The 21555-nt window shown below is 43.8% G+C and overlaps 1 protein-coding gene and 1 pseudogene across 5 annotated transcripts; one reads left to right on the forward strand and one right to left on the reverse strand.

Annotated features, from left to right (window-relative positions):
• Positions 1 to 975: 975 nt before the first annotated feature.
• Positions 976 to 7208, forward strand: LOC112266403 (annotated as a pseudogene).
• A 3466-nt stretch (positions 7209 to 10674) lies between these two features.
• acvr1l (activin A receptor, type 1 like) lies at positions 10675 to 20919 on the reverse strand. Of its 5 annotated transcripts, none has more exons than XM_024443839.2 (11): positions 20767 to 20919; positions 16074 to 16107; positions 15445 to 15515; positions 15098 to 15352; positions 14759 to 14970; positions 14571 to 14670; positions 14060 to 14206; positions 12394 to 12669; positions 12000 to 12197; positions 11725 to 11855; positions 10675 to 11490 (listed from the first exon to the last, which is right to left on the reverse strand). In XM_024443839.2, exons 3-11 carry the CDS (start codon positions 15500 to 15502, stop codon positions 11359 to 11361), a joined length of 1509 nt encoding a protein of 502 aa, XP_024299607.1. In that variant the 5' UTR covers positions 15503 to 15515; positions 16074 to 16107; positions 20767 to 20919; the 3' UTR covers positions 10675 to 11358. The 5 variants fall into 5 exon arrangements, with proteins under 5 accessions (XP_024299607.1, XP_024299606.1, XP_024299608.1 ...); XM_024443838.2 differs by having other exon boundaries at positions 15998 to 16107; XM_024443840.2 differs by having other exon boundaries at positions 16074 to 16115; positions 20767 to 20917.
• Between the last annotated feature and the right edge of the window lie 636 nt (positions 20920 to 21555).

A 21555-nucleotide genomic window follows, 5' to 3' on the forward strand; every position in this document is an offset into this window, starting at 1 on the left:
TCAAAGAACACACAAATGAAATGAGACAAAAGATTGTTGAACTTCAAAAAAACAGGCAATGACTATGAAAAGATAGCTACATTCCTGAAAATACCCATCTCCACTATTAGGGCAATAATTAAGAAATGTAAAACACCTGGTGAACTTTCCTGGAAGAGGACGCCAGTGTATTTTGCTGCTCTCAGGACTGCTCTCAGGTGGCTGAGTCCATTCAGCACTGCCTCAGCCGTGGTCAGAACTTTACCCCCAGGCTTTAGCAGCGGCCTGCTCCAGACACCCAGGCCCGGGTCTTGTGGCGTCCGCTGTCGGGAGCTCCATGCTGGGGGAGAGAGACCCACCCCGTCCCCCGCAGCTGCCCCAGAGAGGAGGCCTTTCTCCAGGGTAACTCCAGAGGACCTGGCCTTCTTTAGCAAGATAATACCAGACAGGACCATCACTGACCCAGATATACTGGAGGCCAGTAATGTGGACTGGCTCAAGTCTGTGAGAAAGAAAGGGAGTGAGTGAGAGAAACAAATAGTACAAACAAATATGAAAATGTATGCACTCATTACTGTAAGTCGCTGTGGGTAAGAGTGTCTGCTAAATAACTCAAATGTAGAAAGATAGGTCAGAGGAGGGAGATTGTGCGGGAAAGAGCTTGCTAGCTTTGTCTCCTCTGTAGGGTTGTTAGGAACTGTTTATGTACTTGTTATTGTTGTATTGAGTTGATGTGTTGATCTCCTCTCTCTGTCTGTGCAGGTTTCAGTGAGGTTCTGCTGAGGCCCCAGACTACAGAGGAAGTTTCTCAGATCCTTGGGTATTATTCTCCAGTCTTCTAGTGTATGAAGCCAGGTTTCCTCTACTGTTGCAGTGTTACATGACTGGTAGCAGGCAGTGTACCTGTGTTCTAATGTTGTGTTGTGTTTCTCCTGTAGGTACTGTAACAGTCGTAACCTGGCAGTGAGTCCTCAGGGTGGTAACACAGGGCTGGTGGGAGGCAGTGTTCCTGTCTATGATGAGATCATCCTCTCTACCGCTCTCATGAACAACGTCCTCAACTTCGACTCTGTCTCGGGCAGTATCGTCTGTAACTCTAGGGTAACTGTCAGTATCGTCTGTAACTCTAGGGTAACTGTCAGTATCGTCTGTAACTCTAGGGTAACTGTCAGTTTCGTCTGTAACTCTAGGGTAACTGTCAGTATCGTCTGTAACTCTAGGGTAACTGTCAGTATCGTCTGTAACTCTAGGGTAACTGTCAGTATCGTCTGTAACTCTAGGGTAACTGTCAGTATCGTCTGTAACTCTAGGGTAACTGTCAGTATCGTCTGTAACTCTAGGGTAACTGCCAGTATCGTCTGTAACTCTAGGGTAACTGTCAGTATCGTCTGTAACTCTAGGGTAACTGTCAGTATCGTCTGTAACTCTAGGGTAACTGTCAGTATCGTCTGTAACTCTAGGGTAACTGTCAGTATCGTCTGTAACTCTAGGGTAACTGTCAGTATCGTCTGTAACTCTAGGGTAACTGTCAGTATCGTCTGTAACTCTAGGGTAACTGTCAGTATCGTCTGTAACTCTAGGGTAACTGTCAGTATCGTCTGTAACTCTAGGGTAACTGTCAGTATCGTCTGTAACTCTAGGGTAACTGTCAGTATCGTCTGTAACTCTAGGGTAACTGTCAGTATCGTCTGTAACTCTAGGGTAACTGTCAGTATCGTCTGTAACTCTAGGGTAACTGTCAGTATTCTTTGGTCAGTTACGCGTCAAATTTCCTGTTCCAATTCTCAAAGTTTTGCCCTAGTGTTTTAGAGACGGTGATAGAAGAGCAGGGAAGGGATGAAAGCTTGAAGATGGATGAGTAGACTGGGTAATAGAGAGAGAGAGAGAGAGAGAGAGAGAAGGAAGGGATACTGTATTTTTGCATGCAATGAAAAAACAAAGAATAAAAGAGAATACAATTTTTTTCACTCTGTTTGATTTTTGTCAAGTCATACTGCATAACACAGTATAAACACTAAGCACTCCTACATCTTGAAAGTATTGGATAGATGTACAGGGAGATATAGGTGTAATATGTTGGCCTGGGGGGGGTAGGTTTATGACAGTCATAAATACCTCTTCCCACTTTTTCCTCTCTCTACCCTACTGAGGTTACATTTGCAAAACCCTTAGTTAACATAGAGATTCTGGGAACATCAGAAGGTGGGGGGAAACTATATTCTGGCAATCCGATCAATTGAACATATGCGGTGGTACTTAATGAATATGATGTCAGTTCGGTTGTCATCTGAGACATTCTCATCAATGATAAGATAACATAAACTCTACAGTGGAAAGTCTGCACATCAGAGTTATCGGATTCACATGGAATTGTTGTTCAATTTAAATGTTTGAATATGAAATTATTCGTGATGGGATGAAATGTGATTTTAGCTTCTAAAATGTGAGATTTGGGTTTTCATAAGATAGGGCTCTGCTCAATCAGTGGCCCGCCCCTGTGAAGGGACATGGGCTATAAAACTTTTCAAACATGCCCTCCTCTCCCTTCCTATATAAGCCCTTGACGACAATATAAGCTCCTGTTCCGAGGACGTGAGGACGACGGTCCTATGTCAGAATGGTTCAGATAATAACTACAGAACGAAGCCAACATCAGAGTGAGCTTTGGTTACGAATGGTATGAACTTTGAACTCTTATTCACTACAGAAGTGATACCTCCTAGCCGTTGAGTTAGCAATAGCCCCTGCAAACGAGGGTTAGGAAGGAACAGACAGAGTATCCCGTCTATCACACAACAACGTTACTACAACGTATCCAATTGACAACCAGAGACATTCTTCAAAGGACTCGGTTGGGCAGCACGGTCTTCCATCTATCGCCAACCTACCGAAGTGCAGCTCAGAGTAAATATTTATCACATTTTCCTTTTCCATATGGGCGGTAATTTAGAATGCACAAGATACTGTATTTACGATAGCACAGCTTTGCATTTGTTCCTCAGTCTTCCCGCTCCTTCACTCAAACCCAAGCAGTCATATCTGTTCCGCCCGCTAGGGACATTTTCCTTTATGACGTAATTTGTAATCAAGTTATGATTTATTTATGTGTATGTGTAATTCTGTGTGATTAGTTAGGTATTTAGTAAATAAATAATTAAACCCAATTTTGTATTGCTGAAGAATTTGCAACTTTCAGATGAGACTGAATTAAGATGACGATTGATATTGACTGCTATTGATGTAAAATATTACTAGGTCTTTAAGAGTTTATTCGGAAGGTATAATAATCTATAAATATTATTTCGTGGTGCCCAATCAGGTGATATTAATTACAGAGAAATTATTTTATAGAATAGCATGTCATATCACTTAATCCGGCATGGCCAAAGACACGACAATGGCAAACATAGCCTATCAGAGGGAATGCTAGAGCATTCAGTGCTTATACTTATACTTATATTACCTGTGCTTATACCGTTGCGATAGATAGAGAGAATTCTAAAACAAATCTCATGAGTTGTCATCCATCGTCACATGAACTTCTGTCGTCTGGGGTAATGCAGGTGTTGATGACCTCAAGAGACTACAGATAGCACAATAAAAGGCAGCAAGAATGGTTCTCCAATGTGGTTATGAGATGTCCTCCATAGAACTACATAATGCACTGGAATGGCCAACTTTCTAGGAAATGCTGAAGAAATATATAAGAATTTTCATAAAATGTACTGAAAGACCAACCGCTATATATGATGACAACTCGTAAAGGTAATAGGAATTTGTATCTGTGTATGTGTCCTTTTCTTTTTTCCTTGCTTTTGTTGTTTTCTTATTTGTTTAATATTTTTTTTTACATTTCATAAAAACGTAATCATTACAAAAACATTTAATTTGAATTTCAATTTAGTAACATACTGTATCATTCATATAAATAGTATTATTTGTCTAATCATATTTTTTCCATTGAAGCTTAATATGTTGGAGTATGATGTATGACTGACATGAGTGTAGTCAAAGGGAGAGAGATAAGGCTAACAATGAAGACTTATTCCATCACATTTGCTAAGTAATGAGTGAAAGTGTACAATGCCCCCCTGAATTATTGGCACCCTATGTAAATAAGAACAAAACATTATGTGAAAACATGTCATTGTTGTCTATCAGCTTGATAAGAACAAAACATTATGTGAAAACATGTCATTGTTGTCTATCAGCTTGATAAGAACAAAACATTATGTGAAAACATGTCATGAGATCATCCTCTCTACCGCTCTCATGAACAACGTCCTCAACTTCGACTCTGTCTCGGGCAGTATCGTCTGTAACTCTAGGGTAACTGTCAGTATCGTCTGTAACTCTAGGGTAACTGTCAGTATCGTCTGTAACTCTAGGGTAACTGTCAGTATCGTCTGTAACTCTAGGGTAACTGTCAGTATCGTCTGTAACTCTAGGGTAACTGTCAGTATCGTCTGTAACTCTAGGGTAACTGTCAGTATCGTCTGTAACTCTAGGGTAACTGTCAGTATCGTCTGTAACTCTAGGGTAACTGCCAGTATCGTCTGTAACTCTAGGGTAACTGTCAGTATCGTCTGTAGCTCTAGGGTAACTGTCAGTATCGTCTGTAACTCTAGGGTAACTGTCAGTATCGTCTGTAACTCTAGGGTAACTGTCAGTATCGTCTGTAACTCTAGGGTAACTGTCAGTATCGTCTGTAACTCTAGGGCAACTGTCAGTATCGTCTGTAACTCTAGGGCAACTGTCAGTATCGTCTGTAACTCTAGGGTAACTGTCAGTATCGTCTGTAACTCTAGGGTAACTGTCAGTATTCTTTGGTCAGTTACGCGTCAAATTTCCTGTTCCAATTCTCAAAGTTTTGCCCTAGTGTTTTACAGTCCAATCCAGCTGAGTCTCTCTCTCTCTCTCTCTCGCTCTCTCTTCCTCTCCCGCTAGGTATTCTGTCTTACCAAACAGGTTGTGTGTTGGAGAGCCTGTCTCTTTACCTAGAGGACAGGAACTACATCATGCCTCTGGACCTGGGGGCAAAGGGAAGCTGCCATATAGGAGGCAACGTGGCCACTAACGCTGGAGGGCTGAGGCTGCTACGCTATGGATCCCTATGAGGGACAGTATTAGGACTAGAGGTGGTCAGTAGGAGGGGGGGGCTATGCCTGTTGAAATTCAACTAACTATAAAGGACAGCACCAGTACTCTGTGTGTGTATTTGTGGGAAGGTGCTAGCAGACGGAAGGGCCCTGGACTGCCTCGCCACCCTGAGGAAGGACAACACAGGATATGACCTCAAACAGCTGTTCATCGGGTCAGAGGGCACGCTGGGGGTCATCACCACGGTAACCATCCTGGGTCCACGCAGGTGTGACCTGATCTCATGACCCCTCCTGACCTTGTAACTGGTGATCATCTGATGTCACATATGCATCCTCCTTTTGACTTATTTATGTTTTTACACACTCTCACGCAGTCCAATATATGATGCATGTAATGTGTTTCTTCTGTGAGATGATCGTCATGACAATTTATTGTGATGATATGATCGTGTGTGTGTCCAGGCTGTGAGAGTTTTGAGCAGCTGCTGCAGACCTTCCAGCGGTGTAGAGGCATGCTGGGAGAGATCTTCTCAGCCTTTGAGTTCCTGGACAGAGAGTGTATGAGACTACTGAACACACACCTCAAACTGGCTAACCCCATCACAGGTACACGCACACACACACACAGATTTTCTAATGCTTTTGAACTGAACTTTCTAGTAATTATTAGTTTGACTAAATCTAACTCTGATTGGTTCAAAGCCACTTATCTATTACCTGCTTTGTTCTGCAGATTGTCCGTTCTACGTCGTCATAGAAACGTCCGGCTCTAACCCCACCCACGATGAGGAGAAGTTGCACCAGTTTCTGGAGGCCATGACATCATCCCAACTTATCGACGGGACCGTAGCAACGGAGGAGGCCAAAATCAAGGTGACTTTCATTTATGAGTATGTTGATATCAAACTGACAAATAGAAGAGAATCATTAAAAAGAATGATAAAACATTGGAGGATGCAAGACATGTTGCCTCATTCTGTTTTCTGTGTGTTTTCTGTGTGTATGTGTTCCTGTGTGTGTTCCTGTATGTGTTACTGTGTGTGTTTAGGCTCTCTGGTCATTGCGCGAGCGGGTAACAGAGGCTTTAACTCATGATGGTTTCACATATAAATACGACATCTCACTTCCTATAGAACGGATCTACCAGCTGGTCACAGATATGAGAGAACACCTGGGAGACAGGGCCAAGAGTGTGGTGGGATACGGACACGTTGGTAAGACTGTGTGTTTGTGTGTTTCTGTTTCTTTTTGTTTGTCTAATTTATTTGGAATACTACAATATCTCACATAAGTGTGTGTGACTGTCTAACTGTGTGTGTATGCGTGCCTGACTCTGTGTGTCTTCTCCTCCCACCATGTGATGGTAACCTCCACCTGAACATCCTACCAAAGACCCCGACCTCCTGGCCTCCATCGAACCCTTTGTCTATGAGTGGACGGCCCGTTTCCAGGGCAGCATCAGCGCAGAGCACGGCCTGGGCCTGAAGAAGAGGAACTATATTTACTACAGTAAAGCCAGCCTGGCTGTCGCTCTGATGGGGAACATTAAAACCATGTTAGACCCCAAAGGCATTCTCAACCCTTATAAGACCCTGCCTGATGACCTGCAATGACCAACGACTCCTGACCACCTCCACTGCTGACTCCAGGGTTAACAAGAAATGTCTTACTTTTTTTTGCATAAGAAGTGTTTTGTGAATCTGGGCCCAGGTCTCTGGTAGGGTGTTATTGTTGTGTAAAGGTACTGTAAGGCTTGTCCTAGGCTAGGATTCAATCTGATCGCGCTTTGTCGGCAGTGCACGTTTTAAAGGCAATGTTTACGAGTTCACAGAGACCACATTCACAGTATACCCTGCATATGTCTGCTCAATCGGAAATGACCTTAAGTGGTGCATTGTCCAAATCCGCGATCGGATTGAATCCCGGCCCTAGTGAACTACCTCTGATACTCAACTCTACCCTGCACTGATGAGGTCACAGTAGACCTGTCTGATTAGGGGGCTAACCGTGGCCATAGTTCTCTCATTGTACAAGTGTCTGATCAACTTCTAATGTAAGCATAATCTGTATAATCTGTGTAAATTCATTGTAAATAGAGCTGATTATATTTTTTTACGTAATCAGTTTATTTACCACCAGAATTGAAGACAGCAGATGGTGTTTGGTAAGTGCAGATAGTTTTATTACATGTAATAAAAAATGTACAGCAACAAAAAACTCATTTTGTGAATGAATACAGATTCTCTAAAACTAGATGTACGGTTGGTTCTTTTTATGTAAATAATTGTGCATGCTCATTTTCCAAAAGGGACTCATAGATGCCCAATTACAATCTGACTATATACTTGTGTAGGTCTGAAAGGATTGGAGTGGTATAAACAATATGGTGGTAGCTCCACCTTGCCCTCTGATGTTTAAAGCTCAGTGGAGTTTTCCTTTTTCGATCTTGTTCTGAGGGGAGAATAGATGTGATTGGTTGGATGTTCGCAGAGTTTGCAGCTACAGGTGAATGGCAAATAAAGAAAGGCTTGTTAGGTGGTAAAACATGTTTTATTCCACCTTTATTTTAAAGGGCGGCAGGTAGCTTAGTGGTTAGTGTTGGACTAGTAACCGGAAGGTTGCTAGTTTGAATCCCTGAGTTGACAAGGTATAAATCTGTTGTTCTGCCCCTGAACAAGGCAGTTAACCCACTGTTCCTAGGCCGTCATTGTAAATAAGAATTTGTTCTTAACTGACTTGCCTAGTTAAATAAAGGTTAAATAAAACATATTTTTAAAAATCAGTTAAGAACAAATTCTTATTGACAATGACGGCCCACACCGGCCAAGCCCGGTCTGTTGTGACACATCTAGCACTGAGATGCCGTGCCTTAGACCACTGCGGTAGAGGGTGTACAAAATTAGTTTCGACACACAAGGTCACTGGTTCGAATCCCAGTGTGGTTTCAGTTCACTAACCCAACATACTTAACCAATCACCATTCCCAAATCTACTATTATTCTGGCAGACTGACTGACCAGCTTTATATATGTGCGGTAAAGACTGGTGTCTCCCCCTAGTGGCGCAATGGACTAGGTACAGGGACCAGAAGGTCGCCTTCTGATCTTGTTGATGCCCTGATGTTCACATCTCAGTGTGGATGTTTTCTAACCCCATTCATATTTCTTGCTTTAACGTAACCAATCACATTTGTTAGCTGCCCTCCGAATAAGGGCTGTATTAATTCCCTATTGTGGTAGATCAGAGTTAAATGTAAAGGTAATTTCCGATTGAGCCGAAATATGCAGCGTTTAACGCATTGTCTTACTTCGGTTAGGGAGACGATTCGGCATGCACTGATATTGGTTGAGGGACGAGCGTCGCCGAGGAGTGATGCCATCTGACGTGAGACAATGGCGTTTACGGTGAATACAGTCTCCGAGAACTCAGGGACGTTGCCTTCAAATTTCAATCGAGCTCTAACATGGATCTTCCGCGATACGGATCTAATCCAGCCCCTAGAAATACAACAATCTACCCTTAAAACACATTTTCTCTCCTGACCTCCTTGAGTAGGTAGAAGTTGCCTGATACAGGGTCTGATATGTCATCCCCGTAGTGGTTAAGGTCAGGATGTGGGTAGCATGGTAATCTGTGTTTAGGGGAAAATTCTACCTGGAACCTTAATTGAGCGACACCTGGTTAGCTTCAGTACCAGTGTGAAAACAGATCACCTTACAGTTATCAGGGGGCTCAACTTTAAAAACCTTGTTACTAGTACAACCCTATTACAAAGACATGTATGTTCCAGACAGCTCCTTACAAATTTAAGGTCAGGATTCAATCTAATCAAAGCAGTTACACATCTGATCCCCAAAACGAGCAGTGTGTTTTTCAGCTAACCAGGCTACTGCAGATCGGATTTAATCCTGGCCTTTTCCTGTAAAACATTCTCTCAAAAGGAACGAGTCTGTTTCCTATGCATTGGCGATCCTGTCCACTAATCCTGATCAGGTAAGGTCCTGGGGGGAGCAGAATCATAAACTTGCCTGACACTCTTGCAATTCCGTTTCCAGCAGTGTGTTTTTTAACCAGGCTACTGCAGATCGGATTTAATCCTGGCCTTTTCCTGTAAAACATTCTCTCAAAAGGAACGAGTCTGTTTCCTATGCATTGGCGATCCTGTCCACTAATCCTGATCAGGTAAGGTCCTGGGGGGAGCAGAATCATAAACTTGCCTGACACTCTTGCAATTCCGTTTCCAGGCATAAGTGGTCACTTAGGGCCTATGGATCCACCCCAGAAAAGGAAACTCAGCCGGGTCTCAACTTATTATTGAGAGTAAGAATAGAAGAATATACCAGCTGCAATTTAAAAATGTGGTTGTGCAACAGCAGTTTCTCTTATGTCAGTCACTCCATTAACTATGTCAGCTAACAGTGTTTAGATTGGTAGCTAGTCTAGCCAGCGATCTAAACTTGGCCAAATACCGAGGGCACATGCACAGGGTCCCTGACCTCCAAGGGGGCCCCATTGATTTTGTTAAGTCATTCTCACTCATATCACATTAACATGACATGTCATTTCAATGTGTAGAATTACAGGAAATTAGCTTTAGAACTGCAAAAATATCTCCACCCCATGGCAGAATGTGTCAAATGTGTTAATGTTTACGTTTTATCTCTGCCCCAAAACTTCTTGAGGATCAATGCAGCCGTTTTTATGTCAATATCAAATACTTTCTGGGTAACATTTAAAGGCATACTATGGGATTTTTGCAATGAGACCCTTTTTGTGTGTCATTTAGCAGACACTTATCCAGAGCAACTTACAGTAGTGAGTGCATACAATGTCTTACCTTTTCTACTTTCCCATAGTCAGGTGAACTCGTGGATACTAGCACAGGCTAGCAGATATAACTGACTTCATACGGGATGCAGAGACATACGAATGGTATCCAGTTCATCTAACTCTGGGGAAAGAGATAAAGGGCTTCATTGCTAAAATACGGAAGTAGACCTTTAAGTACCTGTGATTATTTTTGACAATTTTAATTGAAAACAAACAAAAATAGTTTCTTAGTAAGAGTAATTTCTAAGGCAAAAAAACTTTACTAGCACTTTCTGGGAGTGGACAACTAAAAATGTTACTGGCAGAGAGGTTTGGAACTCTTTCTTATTGGTCTATTAACTAATTTACCAAATGGTGATGTCACCATGGAAGGCCGAACTTCCTCCCACCAAAACAGTCCAAAATTCCAAACAGCTACTACACCAAAAGGGCATTATCATCATCATGTTCACAGTATTATTCCAACCTCATACTGTGGAAATATATAGAACACAGTAAAATCAGGTTTGAAAAAAACACTCTCTCTGCCGTAAAGAGGGGGCCCACTAAAAATGTTTTGTTGCGAGGTGGGGGGCCCCACAACCAAATCTGGCTTAGGGCCTCAAAGGCTAGAGCCGGCTCTGCACTCTGGGTAGGCAGAGTTTATAGCTTTTGAAACCAGTCAATTGGCCCCAAGGTGAAAACTCTGCCAACATGGTGCGGGTGTGAGCTAAATCAAGAGCACTGGGTGGAATTGTACAAAGCATACAACAGTGAATCAGTATGTGGTTCCTACATTTATAACTGTAATGCATTCACAGCTCACACTTCAAAGCATGTGGAGGCATGTCTCCTGACTTCCTTTGTAAATACACAATGTCTTACTAGCCCCCCAAAAAAACTGCATTTACATGGGTACATAAAGTTTCCTTGTAATGTAATCAGTTTTCCCTTACCAAGACCAACTCCCAAACTCCTAGTCATAACATTACAAATCATCATAGTCCCACCCTACACATAAAGCTCACTACATAAATATTTTACTATAGAGTTCACAACCACAGCGTTCATTTGATCCTATTGGCTCTGTTCCTGTGTAACTGAACTCAATATTGTGTGTGTGTTCGTTCATGTGTGTACCTACATTGGAATACACATCTGATTGTCTGAGTAGAGCAACATAATATGATTGGCTGAACATTGAAACGACAAATGGGCAGAAGTGCGTGTGTGTAGAGGGTCTGAGCCCCAGCCTTGACCCCTGCAGCGTGCACAGGCCTTTAAATCAGGGTAAGGCTACGGTAACACCATCTCACACTGAGTGACCAGCTAGTTCAGTTCAGCATTCAGCCAATAAGGAAAACAACATTCATGTTCAGTAGCAGCAGCTGTGTCCATCTGATCTGGCATCTCTACTTCCCTGCCTTCTTTCTATCTCTCCTCTGGCAGTCGTCCTCCTTTCCTCTCCTCACGACTTCTTTCCTTTCTCCAGGGAGCTATGGATCTTGTTCAGGGTCTTTTTGATGCGCAGGGCTGTGAGGCGAGCCGAGGGGTTCTGGTACCAACACTCCTTCATCAGTTTCACCAGGGCAGACAGGGTCTAGAGAGAGAGAGAGAGAGAGAGAGAGAGAGAGAGGGTGGGAGAGAGAGGGAGATGGGAACAGAGAAAGAGGAGAGGGGAAGAGATGGAGAGGGTCATAGTAAGTTGATATACAAGAAGACAGGGTTTGAAACACAGAAACCTCAGAACAGAGTACCTTAATTTAGTGTTACCGTTAAGGTCATCGTACCAGTGGGTGTGGTTATTTAACAGTAAAGTAGTGGTCATACTCACAGGGTCGGAGAACCAGCGGTTGGGGATGAACGGTCGTTGTTGTTCCACACACACCACCTTCCTCATGTCCTCAAAGCTGGGGTCGTTAGGCACCTGGTCATAGAACGGAGGCTTGTACTCCTCCACAATACCTGATCACAGGGGTAAGAGGACATCTAGTGTTAGGGTCAAGGGTTGCATGGGCTAGGTGAAGGAAAGGGGACAAGGAGAGGAAGCCACTTGACGCCAGAGGTTCCTGAACTATTTAAGGTAATAAAAACATTATTAGTCGTCACCGTTGCTGTAGGTTCTACTAGCGATCTCCCACAGCACCAGACCGAAGGCCCAGATGTCCACTCTCTTATAGGCATCAAAACAATCTGTCTGGATGGACTCATCCAACACCTCAGGAGCCATGTAGCGCTTGGTGCCCACCTTGGGGTTGTTTCCTACATCCAGCTGGTTGTCTGACTGGGAGTGGGTTACTGCCAGGCCTGTAGGGAACAGGGTGAGAGGAGAGAAACTGGTCAGTACTGGCACAAAATGGCTGTGTGACTGAGTGCCCTGTTTTTTTTTCTTATATGGCTCTGCGTCTATCAATCTCTGACATTTCTTTCACACTGGATTTAAGTACCGACGCTAATTAGTATCATGTAAAGACAGACACTCAGACACACACACACTACTTACCCAGATCAGCTATACAACAGCGTAGCTCCTTGGTCACCAGTATATTCTTGCTCTTCAGGTCTCGGTGAGCGATGGCCGGCTTCCCCTCAGTGCCGAAGATCTCCGTGTGCAGGTGCACCAAACCGCACGCCACCGACGTCGCCATCGCTAGGCCCTCCCCCGTCTCCACGGGAACCCTCTGGAGGTAGTCGTAGAGCGAGCCATTGTCATGGTAATGTGTGATAAGCCAGAGCTGGGTGCTGGAGTTCCGAGACGTCATATCTGACGCCATGAAGCCTGGAAGGAAACGGAGAGGTCAAGTATCTTAACGAATATATATTATTTTAATATTACCATCAGGGTGCTGCTAAGTACGGCGGGAGATTTTTTTGAACACCTGTAATGGTCTTACAGGGCATTTGGAAAGTATTCAGACGCCTTGACCTTTTGACAACTTTATTGGAGTCCACCTGAGGTAAATTCAATTGACTGGACATTATTTGGAAAGGCACACACATGTCTGTCTATATAAGGTCCCACAGTTGACAGTGCATGTCAGAGCAAAAACTAAGCCACGAGGTTGAAGGAATTGTGGTCACCCTGACAGAGCTCCAGAGTTCCTCTGTGGAAATGGGAGAATCTTCCAGAAGGTCAACCACCTCTGCAGCACTTCACCAATCAGGCCTTTTATGGTAGAGTGGCCAGATGGAAGCCACTCCTCAGTAAAATGCACATGACAGCCCACTTGGAGTTTGCCAAAAGGCACCTAAAGGACTCTGACCATGAGAAACAAGATAATCTGGTCTGATGAAACCAAGATTGAACTTTGGCCTGAATGCCAAACGTCACGTCTGAAGCATGGTGGTGGCAGCATCATGCTGTGGGGATGTTTTTTAGTTGCGGAGACTAGTCAGGCTTGAGGGAAAGATGAATGGAGCAAAGTACATAGATCCTTGATGAAAACCTGCTCAGGACCTTAGACTGGGGGGGTGAAGGTTCACCTTCCAACAGGACAACGACCCTAAGCACACAGCCAAGACAACACTGAATGGCTTCGGAACAAGTCTCTGAATGTCTTTGAGTTTCCCAGCCAGAGCCCAGACTTGAACCTGATCTAACATCTCTGGAGAGACCTGAAAATAGCTGTGCAGCGACACTCCTCATCCAACCTAACAGAGCTTGAGAGGATCTGCAGAGAAGAATGTGAGAAACTCCCCAAATACAGGCGTGCCAAGCTTGTAGCATCATACCCAAGAAGACTCGAGGCCTGTAATCACTGCCAAAGGTGCACCAACAAAATACTGAGTTAAGGGCCTGAAAACTTGTGTAAACGTGATATTTCATATATTTTTGTTGTGCAAACATTTCAACAAACCCGTTTTTGCTTCGTCATTATGGGGTGTTGTGTGTAGATTGAGGGGGAAAAACGATTTAATCCATTTTAGAATTAGGCTGTAAAGTAACAATGTTGAAAAGGTCAAGGGGTCTGAATACTTTCCGAAGGCACTGTATATGATAACACCACCGCTCTTACATTATTTGAGGAGAACCTTGACCATTATTAAATATTATTTGAATATTACCATTTCATATCATAACATTGTTCAATATGCTGTTGTGTGCTTGTGTCCAATATAGCGTGTGGGAGCTGGATGTGGGTTAGAGAGAGAGATGGACTCCTACTCACCCAGTATGTTCTCGTGTCTCAGTAGCACTGTGTTGTAGATCTCAGTCTCTCTGAACCACGACCTCTCGTCTCGGGAGGAGAAGATTTTCACAGCCACGTTCTCCCCCTGCCACTGACCCCTCCAGACCTCTCCATAACGCCCCTTACCTAAAGACATGGGGAGAGAGACCTCATTTGTTGTTACAACACCCCTGTTTACATTTCTATTATTTGTGTTTGTCTGTTATATGTGTTGTGATTCTATGGACCTACACACTCCAGCAGGCTGATCTAACTGTTGTCTTTCTACGTACCTACACACGCCATCAGGCTGATCTAATTGTTGTGTTTCTACGTACCTACACACTCCTTCAGGCTGAACTAAGTTTCTACATACCTACACACTCCTTCAGGCTGAACTAATTGTTTCGTTTCTACTTACTTACACACGTCATCAGGCTGATCTAATTGTTGTGTTTCTACGTACCTACACACTCCATCAGGCTGATCTAATTTTTGCGTTTCTACACACCTACACACTCCATCAAGCTGATCTGTCTGGCCACAGTTCTCTGGACCAGGAAGGGCAGGCCTGAACCACTGCCTGACGTACAGGAGTGGTCCAACAGCTCCTATAGAGAGAAGTGGGAGAGACAGAGGTCATCAGGGTTCTCTCTATAAAATACACGCAAACAAACTCATCAAGTCTTTTCTTCTTACAGCCAGAGTGCTGTCCCGAACATTAGAGGTGATGAGTCCGTCAATCGCATCCTGTTCTGGGTCAAACTCCTGTAGTCGCTGTAGCCTGCCGTGGTGCAGCCTCCTGCAGCCCAACACAGATAGGACTGACAGGAGGGTTAGGATCACTACTGGACCCAATACAAACAGGGCCAGAGTCTCCACACGATACCTCACAGGCTCTTCTTCTGGAGCTGGAGGGAGAGAAAGGCAGAAGAGAGAGAGAGAAAATGTTACATCACTATAACTGGACCCAGCATGCCATGAAACAAGCCAAAGTCTTTGCTTTTCTTAAAGTAGTTTAAGGGGTGCAGTCCCCACCTGTAGTGAGGAGGGGCAGTAGTGAGCTGGCGGTAGTATTGCGGTTGCACATGAAGCTGGAGCAGCAGAGCAGGGCATGGCTGAGGGAGGAGGCCGTAGAACAGATCAAACGGGTCTTCTCTGATCCCTGCAGGCAGCCCCGTGTTACTACGGCCCCATGGCTACTGACCGCCACCGACGAGTAGCACTGAGAGCCCTCGCACTGGGGGGAGTTGAGGCAGCCGCTGCCCTCACACACACACAGCAACTGGCCATCTAATAGAGAGAGAGAAGAAGGGGAGAGAGTTAACACACATGCAAAACAAATGGCCATATGAGAGAGAGCGGTAGATATACTTCATGTCTACCTTCGGCCAATGTCTGCAGGGTCTGTAGCAGCAGGAACAGAAAGACACAACGACCCATTTGGTTCACTGCACTGTAGGGGAGAGGGAGACGGTCAGCTCTCAGAACAGGGCTGGTCACAGTCATTTTATTTCCTCTCTTTAAGGGACACAATGTCTTTTGTCTCAATTGATCGATCCTCTGCAGCGTGTGTGATGGAATTAAACTGGGCTGCAACTCGCAAGGTTGACAGGGAAAAATACACAGCCACACTATGTTGTTGTCTTAGGTCTCTTTTGGTAGTGTTGTGGTGTCTCTCTTGTCGTGATGTGTGTTTGGTCCTATATTTTTATTCCCAGCCCCTGTCCCCGCAGGAGGCCTTTTGTCTTTTGGTAGGCCATCGTTGTAAATAAGAATTTGTCCTTAACGGACTTGCCTAGTTAGATAAAGGTTAAATAAAACATTTAAAAAATTTACAAATAGCAGAATATAAAGGGCAGAATGTAAGACCAACATCAGAGCATGGATTGGGTCAATTTAATTTCTATTTAGAGAGGAATTGAAATTGCTACTCACGCTCTGAATAGACTGAATTGCATTGGAACTGACCCAAACCCTGGTCAGATATGGGCTTACTAATAGCAGATCTTACTTGTAGCGGTCCAGTTGGGATGCCAGTCTGGCCTCTACAAATCTCCGGAAGGGACAGGAGAGAAGTGCAAACAGTAGCAGGATTCAGTTAGACACATTCTCATATCAGGTAGCCATCATACATGCATTACTGCTTATTTTATAGCAGAGTTTCTCAACTGCACAATGTACAGTCATGGCCAAAAGTTTTGAGAATGACACAAATATTACATTTTCAAAGTCTGCTGCCTCAGTTTGTATGATGGCAATTTGCATATACTCCAGCATGTTATGAAGAGTGATCAGATGAATTGCAATTAATTGCAAAGTCCCTTTTTGCCATGCAAATGAACTGAATCCCCCAAAAACATTTCCACTGCATTTCAGCCCTGCCACAAAAGGACCAGCTGACATCATGTCAGTGATTCTCTCGTTAACACAGGTGTCAGTGTTGATGAGGACAAGGTTGAGGATCACTCTGTCATGCTGATTGAGTTCTAATAACAGACTGGAAGCTTCAAAAGGACGGTGGTTCTTGGAATCATTGTTCTTCCTCTGTCATCCATGGTTACTTGCAAGGAAACACGTGCCGTCATCATTGCTTTGCACAAAAAGGGCTTCACAGGCAAGGATATTGCTGCCAGTAAGATTGCACCTAAATCAACCATTTATCGGATCATCAAGAACTTCAAGGAGAGCGGTTCAATTGTTGTGAAGAAGGCTTCAGGGCACCCAAGAAAATCCAGCAAGCGCCAGGACCATCTCCTAAAGTTCATTCAGCTGCGGGATCGTGGCACCACCAGTACAGATCTTGCTCAGGAATGGCAACAGGCAGGTGTGAGTACATCTGCACGCACAGTGAGGTGAAGACTTTTGGAGGATGGTCTGGTGTCAAGAAGGGCTACTTCTCTCCAGGAAAACCATCAGGGACAGACTGATATTCTGGAAAGGGTACAGGGATTGGACTGCTGAAGACTGATGAATCCCCTTTCCGATTGTTTGGGGCATTCGGGAAAAAAGCTTGTCCGGAGAAGACAAGGTGAGCGCTAGCATCAGTCCTGTGTCATGCCAACAGTAAAGCATCCTGAGACCATTCATGTGTGGGGTTGCTTCTCAGCCAAGGGAGTGGGCTCACTCACAATTTTGCCTAAGTACACAGCCATGAATAAAAAAATGGTACTAATACATGCTCAGAAAGCAACTTCCCCCAACCATCCAGGAACAGTTTGATGACGAACAATGTATTTTCCAGCACGATGGAGCACCTTACCATTAGGTAAAAGTGATAACTAAGTGGCTCGGGGAACAAAACATTAATATTTTTGGTCCATGGCCAGGAAACTCCCCAGACCTTAATCCCATTGAGAACTTGTGGTCAATCCTCAAGAGGCAGATGGACAAACAAAACCCCACAAATTCTGACAAACTCCAAGCATTGATTATGCAAGAATGGGCTGCCATCAGTCAGGATGTGGCCCAGAAGTTAATTGACAGCATGCCAGGGCGGATTGCAGAGGTCTTGAAAAAGAAGGGTCAACACTGCAAATATTGACTCTTTGCATCATCTTCATGTAATTGTCAATAAAAGCCTTTGACACTTATGAAATGCTTGTACTTATACTTCAGTATTCCATAGTAACATCTGACAAAAATATCTAAAGACGCTGAAGCAGCAACCTTTGTGGAAATTAATATTTGTGTCATTCTCAACTTTTGGCCATGACTGTACAACACATGAATGATGTGATGTACATCAGTCTAGGAAGTACAAAACCAACACTGTAGTAAAGTTACTGGTTTGACTCTTTCAGTCAATCATAAAACACATATAGCTAGTTAGACAATAACGTTGGCAACCTAGTGAAAATGTTCTAGATAGCTAGTTGGCTAGACATGATTTGTGTCATGCCCTGGAAGGTTTAGCGAAAGCTAACTGGCTAGCAATCAGTCTCCACACGTCTGTTCTCCTCGGCCATCTAGCTAGCTACTGTTCGCTAACGCAGGTAGACAACTTGGCTAGCCAACTGGCTATACCATGGCATTGTTGAATACTCCTTTCTGATTGGCTTGAAGGGCATTCTAGTGCGTGCATTATGTAAGGGATAATCAACGAGTTCTATGGAAAATATTGAACGGTGAAGGTGTGTTCCACAACGCGCTAGAGGAGTGAACTGACCTTCCACAGAGTTGCATTATTTTTTAGAGAATGTATAGAGCCTCGAGTTCATTATCTCTTTCATACCATGGCTATAATTTAACACATTTGCTGCTATAAATGTGTTCGACATCCAGTAGCTAGCTAGTTTACTAGATAGCTACAGTAGTTGACTTGGTAACCAGACTTGCTAGTTTAGCTAACCAAACCATTAGTCCTGGCTTGCTATTTTGAAAATCTAATTCAGCAATGACAATAATGTTTTCAATTAAACTTTTGCTTTCAAAAGCAGCTCGAACATCTAAGAATGAACTAAAAGCCATTAACTTCTACCATGCTGCTTTACTGTGCGTTATTTAAAGCAATAAGGTCTGAGGGGTTGTGGTATATGTCCAATATACCACGGCTAAGGGCTCTTCTTATGCACGACGCAACGCAGTGCCTGGATACAGGCCTTAGCCTCTGTATATTGAGTATATACAACAAACCCCCAAGGTGTCTTATTGCTATTATAAACTGGTTAACGCAATTAGCGCAGTAAAAATAATTTGTCATACCCGTGGTATACAGTCTGATATACCACGGCTGTCAGCCAATCAGTGTTCAGGGCTCAAACCACCCAGTTTATACAGGGCATTATAACCTGGGTGGTTTGAGCCCTGAATGCCGATTGGCTGACAGTCTGATATACCATGGCTATGTACCACGGGTATGACAAAATATTTATTTTAACTGCTCTAATTACGTTGTTAACCAGTTTATAATAGCACGAAGGCGGAGGTTTATGGCCAATACTCCACGGCTAAGAACAGCCCTTAGCAGTGGTATATTGGCCATATACCACACACTCTCAAGCCGTATTGCTAAATTTTACCATGGCATTGTTGAATACTCTTGAAGCTCATTCTAGAGCGTGCGTTATTTCAACTGGATGTTTAACACATTCCTTGCGGCAAACGTGTTCAATTATAACCATGGGATGAAAGGGATAATCAACTCGGGGCTCAATGAGTTCTCTGGAAAATAATGCAACTCCATGGAAGGTTAGTTCCACACCTTCCACGTCGTTCATTATTGAAATTGAGCCCAGGTGCATCCTGTTTCCATTGATCATTCTTCTTTGAGATGCTACTACAACTTAATTGGAGTTCACCTGTGTCAAATTAAACTGATTGGACAGGAGTTGGAAAGGCACACCAGTCTATATATGGTCCCACAGTTGACAGAGCAAAAACCAAGCCATGAGATAGAAGGAATTCTCTGTAGAGGTCCAAGACAAGATTGTGTCAAGAAACAGATCTGGGGAAGGGTACCAAAACCTTTCTGTAGCATTGAAGGTCCCAAGAACACAGTGGCCTCCATCATTCTTAAATGGAAGAAGTTTGGAACCACCAATACTCTTCATAGAGCTGGCCATACTGAGCAATCGGGGTAGAAGGGCCTTGGTCAGGGAGGTGACCAAGAACCCGATGGTCACTCTGACAGAGCTCCAGAGTTCCTCTGTGGAGATAGAACCTTCCAGAAGGTCAACCATCTCTGCAGCACTTCACCAATCAGGCCTTTATGGTAAAGATGGATTCCACTCCTCAGTAAAAAGGCACATAACAGCCTGCTTGGAGTTTGCCAAAAGGCACCTAATGGGAAACAAGATTCTCTTGTCTGATGAAACCTAAATGTAACTCTGTGGCCTGAATGCCAAGCGTCACAGCTGGAGGAAATCTGGCACCATCCCTACGGTGAAGCTTGGTGGTGGCAGCATCATTCTGTGGGGATGTTTTTCAGCAGATCGAGGGAAAGCTAAACATGGCAAAGTACAGAGATACTTAATGAAAACCTGCTCAGAACCTCAGACTGGGGAAAAGGTTCACCTTCCAACAGGACAACAACCATAAGTACACAGCCAAGACAACACAGGAGTGGCTTCGGGACAAGTCTCTGAATATCCTTGAGCGGCCAAGCCAGAGCCTGGACTTGAACCCAATCTAACATCTCTGGAGAGACCTGAAAATAGCTGTGAGGCGACGCTCCCCATCCAACCTGACAGAGCTTGAGAGGATCAGCAGAGAAGAATGCGAGAAACTTCCGAAATACAGGTGTGCCAAGCTTGTAGCGTCATACCTAAGACTCGAGACTGTAATCACTGCCAAAGGTGCTTCTACAAAGTACTGAGTAAAGGGTCTGAATACTTATGTAAATGTGATAGTTCAGTATGTATTATCTATACATTTGCAAAAATCTAAAATCCAGTTTTTCCTTTGGCTTCGTCATTATTGAGTATTGTGTGTAGATTGAGGGGGAGGTACAATTTAATCCATTTTGAATGAGGTTGTAACAAAATGTGGGAAAAGTATACTTTCTGAATGCACTGTATTATTGTATCAACTTCTAGTTAGCCAACGTTTACTTACGGGTTTATTAGTTTGCAATTCACTAAAAGCTATTGTAAATTTTAGCTACGCTAACATTGAATCAGTTTACTTGTTCTAGCTCAGCTTCGTTAGCATGCCCTTAGCTGGCTAGTAGCAGCTAGCTCCCCAAAAGCTTGCGAAATGGTGCTTACCTGGGCTTAATTCACTGATTTAGGTAGTGCTACTCCAAATTAGCGTGCTAGTTAATTCAGTTGCTTTTACTGTAAAAAAGGCTGAACGAATCGACCACCACCCACAGGCTTCTTGTTGGGTCGTGCAGTTCTAGCGCAACAACATGACGTCACAACGTTCCCATTATAATGCATTGTGGGTACCCCAGTCCGCCAAACCATTTTGGGGTTCTCCCCGGTACAAAGTTATTTTTGTTTAGGTGATTTTGTACCCAAATCTCATTGAAGCATTTACAATGAGTCTGTCTGATGTAGCACAAGTCTACAGGAGGCAGACAGCCAGGTAGCTAGATGGGTGAAGGCAGGTTCACTTATGTGATCTTTTTTTTTCTTCATTGCCTTGAACTCATTCTTTCTCAGATTTCGTGGTCCCTTGACCTGTCCTTCCCCTTCTGTGTTTACAGAAGGCAGATATGAAACACTCGGGATCAGTGGAGAAGCAGTATGGCGTAACCTTCCCTTTTGCCTGGAATGCTTGAACCTTCACCATAATGCTTAGATCCAGCCTACATGGATGAGATCTGACAATGGTCAATCACACCTATCATAAACTCTGGGATGAAGTTCCCCCTAGGTACAGAGCTAGGATCAGCATCCCCTCCCCGATCATAATCATTAGTTGGAATAATGCAAAACTCACCCAAGAACATATTTTAAGGGCAACACCCTACTCCCATATCACAAGTCTAGGGGTGTTAACCTCTGTCCAACGGCTAAACTCCAAACCTGACCTCTCCTCATCGCCTACTA

The sequence above is a fragment of the Oncorhynchus tshawytscha genome, linkage group LG14 (assembly GCF_018296145.1).
Source record: "Oncorhynchus tshawytscha isolate Ot180627B linkage group LG14, Otsh_v2.0, whole genome shotgun sequence".
In the NCBI taxonomy this organism is placed as follows: domain Eukaryota; kingdom Metazoa; phylum Chordata; class Actinopteri; order Salmoniformes; family Salmonidae; genus Oncorhynchus; species Oncorhynchus tshawytscha.

Coding starts and splice junctions, on each gene's coding strand:
- acvr1l (XM_024443838.2), bottom strand. CDS start 16,020: ATGCAATTCAGTCTATTCAGAGC. Junction 15,353..15,444: donor CCTGCAGACATTGGCCGAAG/GTAGACATGAAG, acceptor TCTCTCTATTAG/ATGGCCAGTTGCTGTGTGTG. Junction 14,207..14,570: donor CAGCTTGATGGAGTGTGTAG/GTGTGTAGAAAC, acceptor CCATGTCTTTAG/GTAAGGGGCGTTATGGAGAG.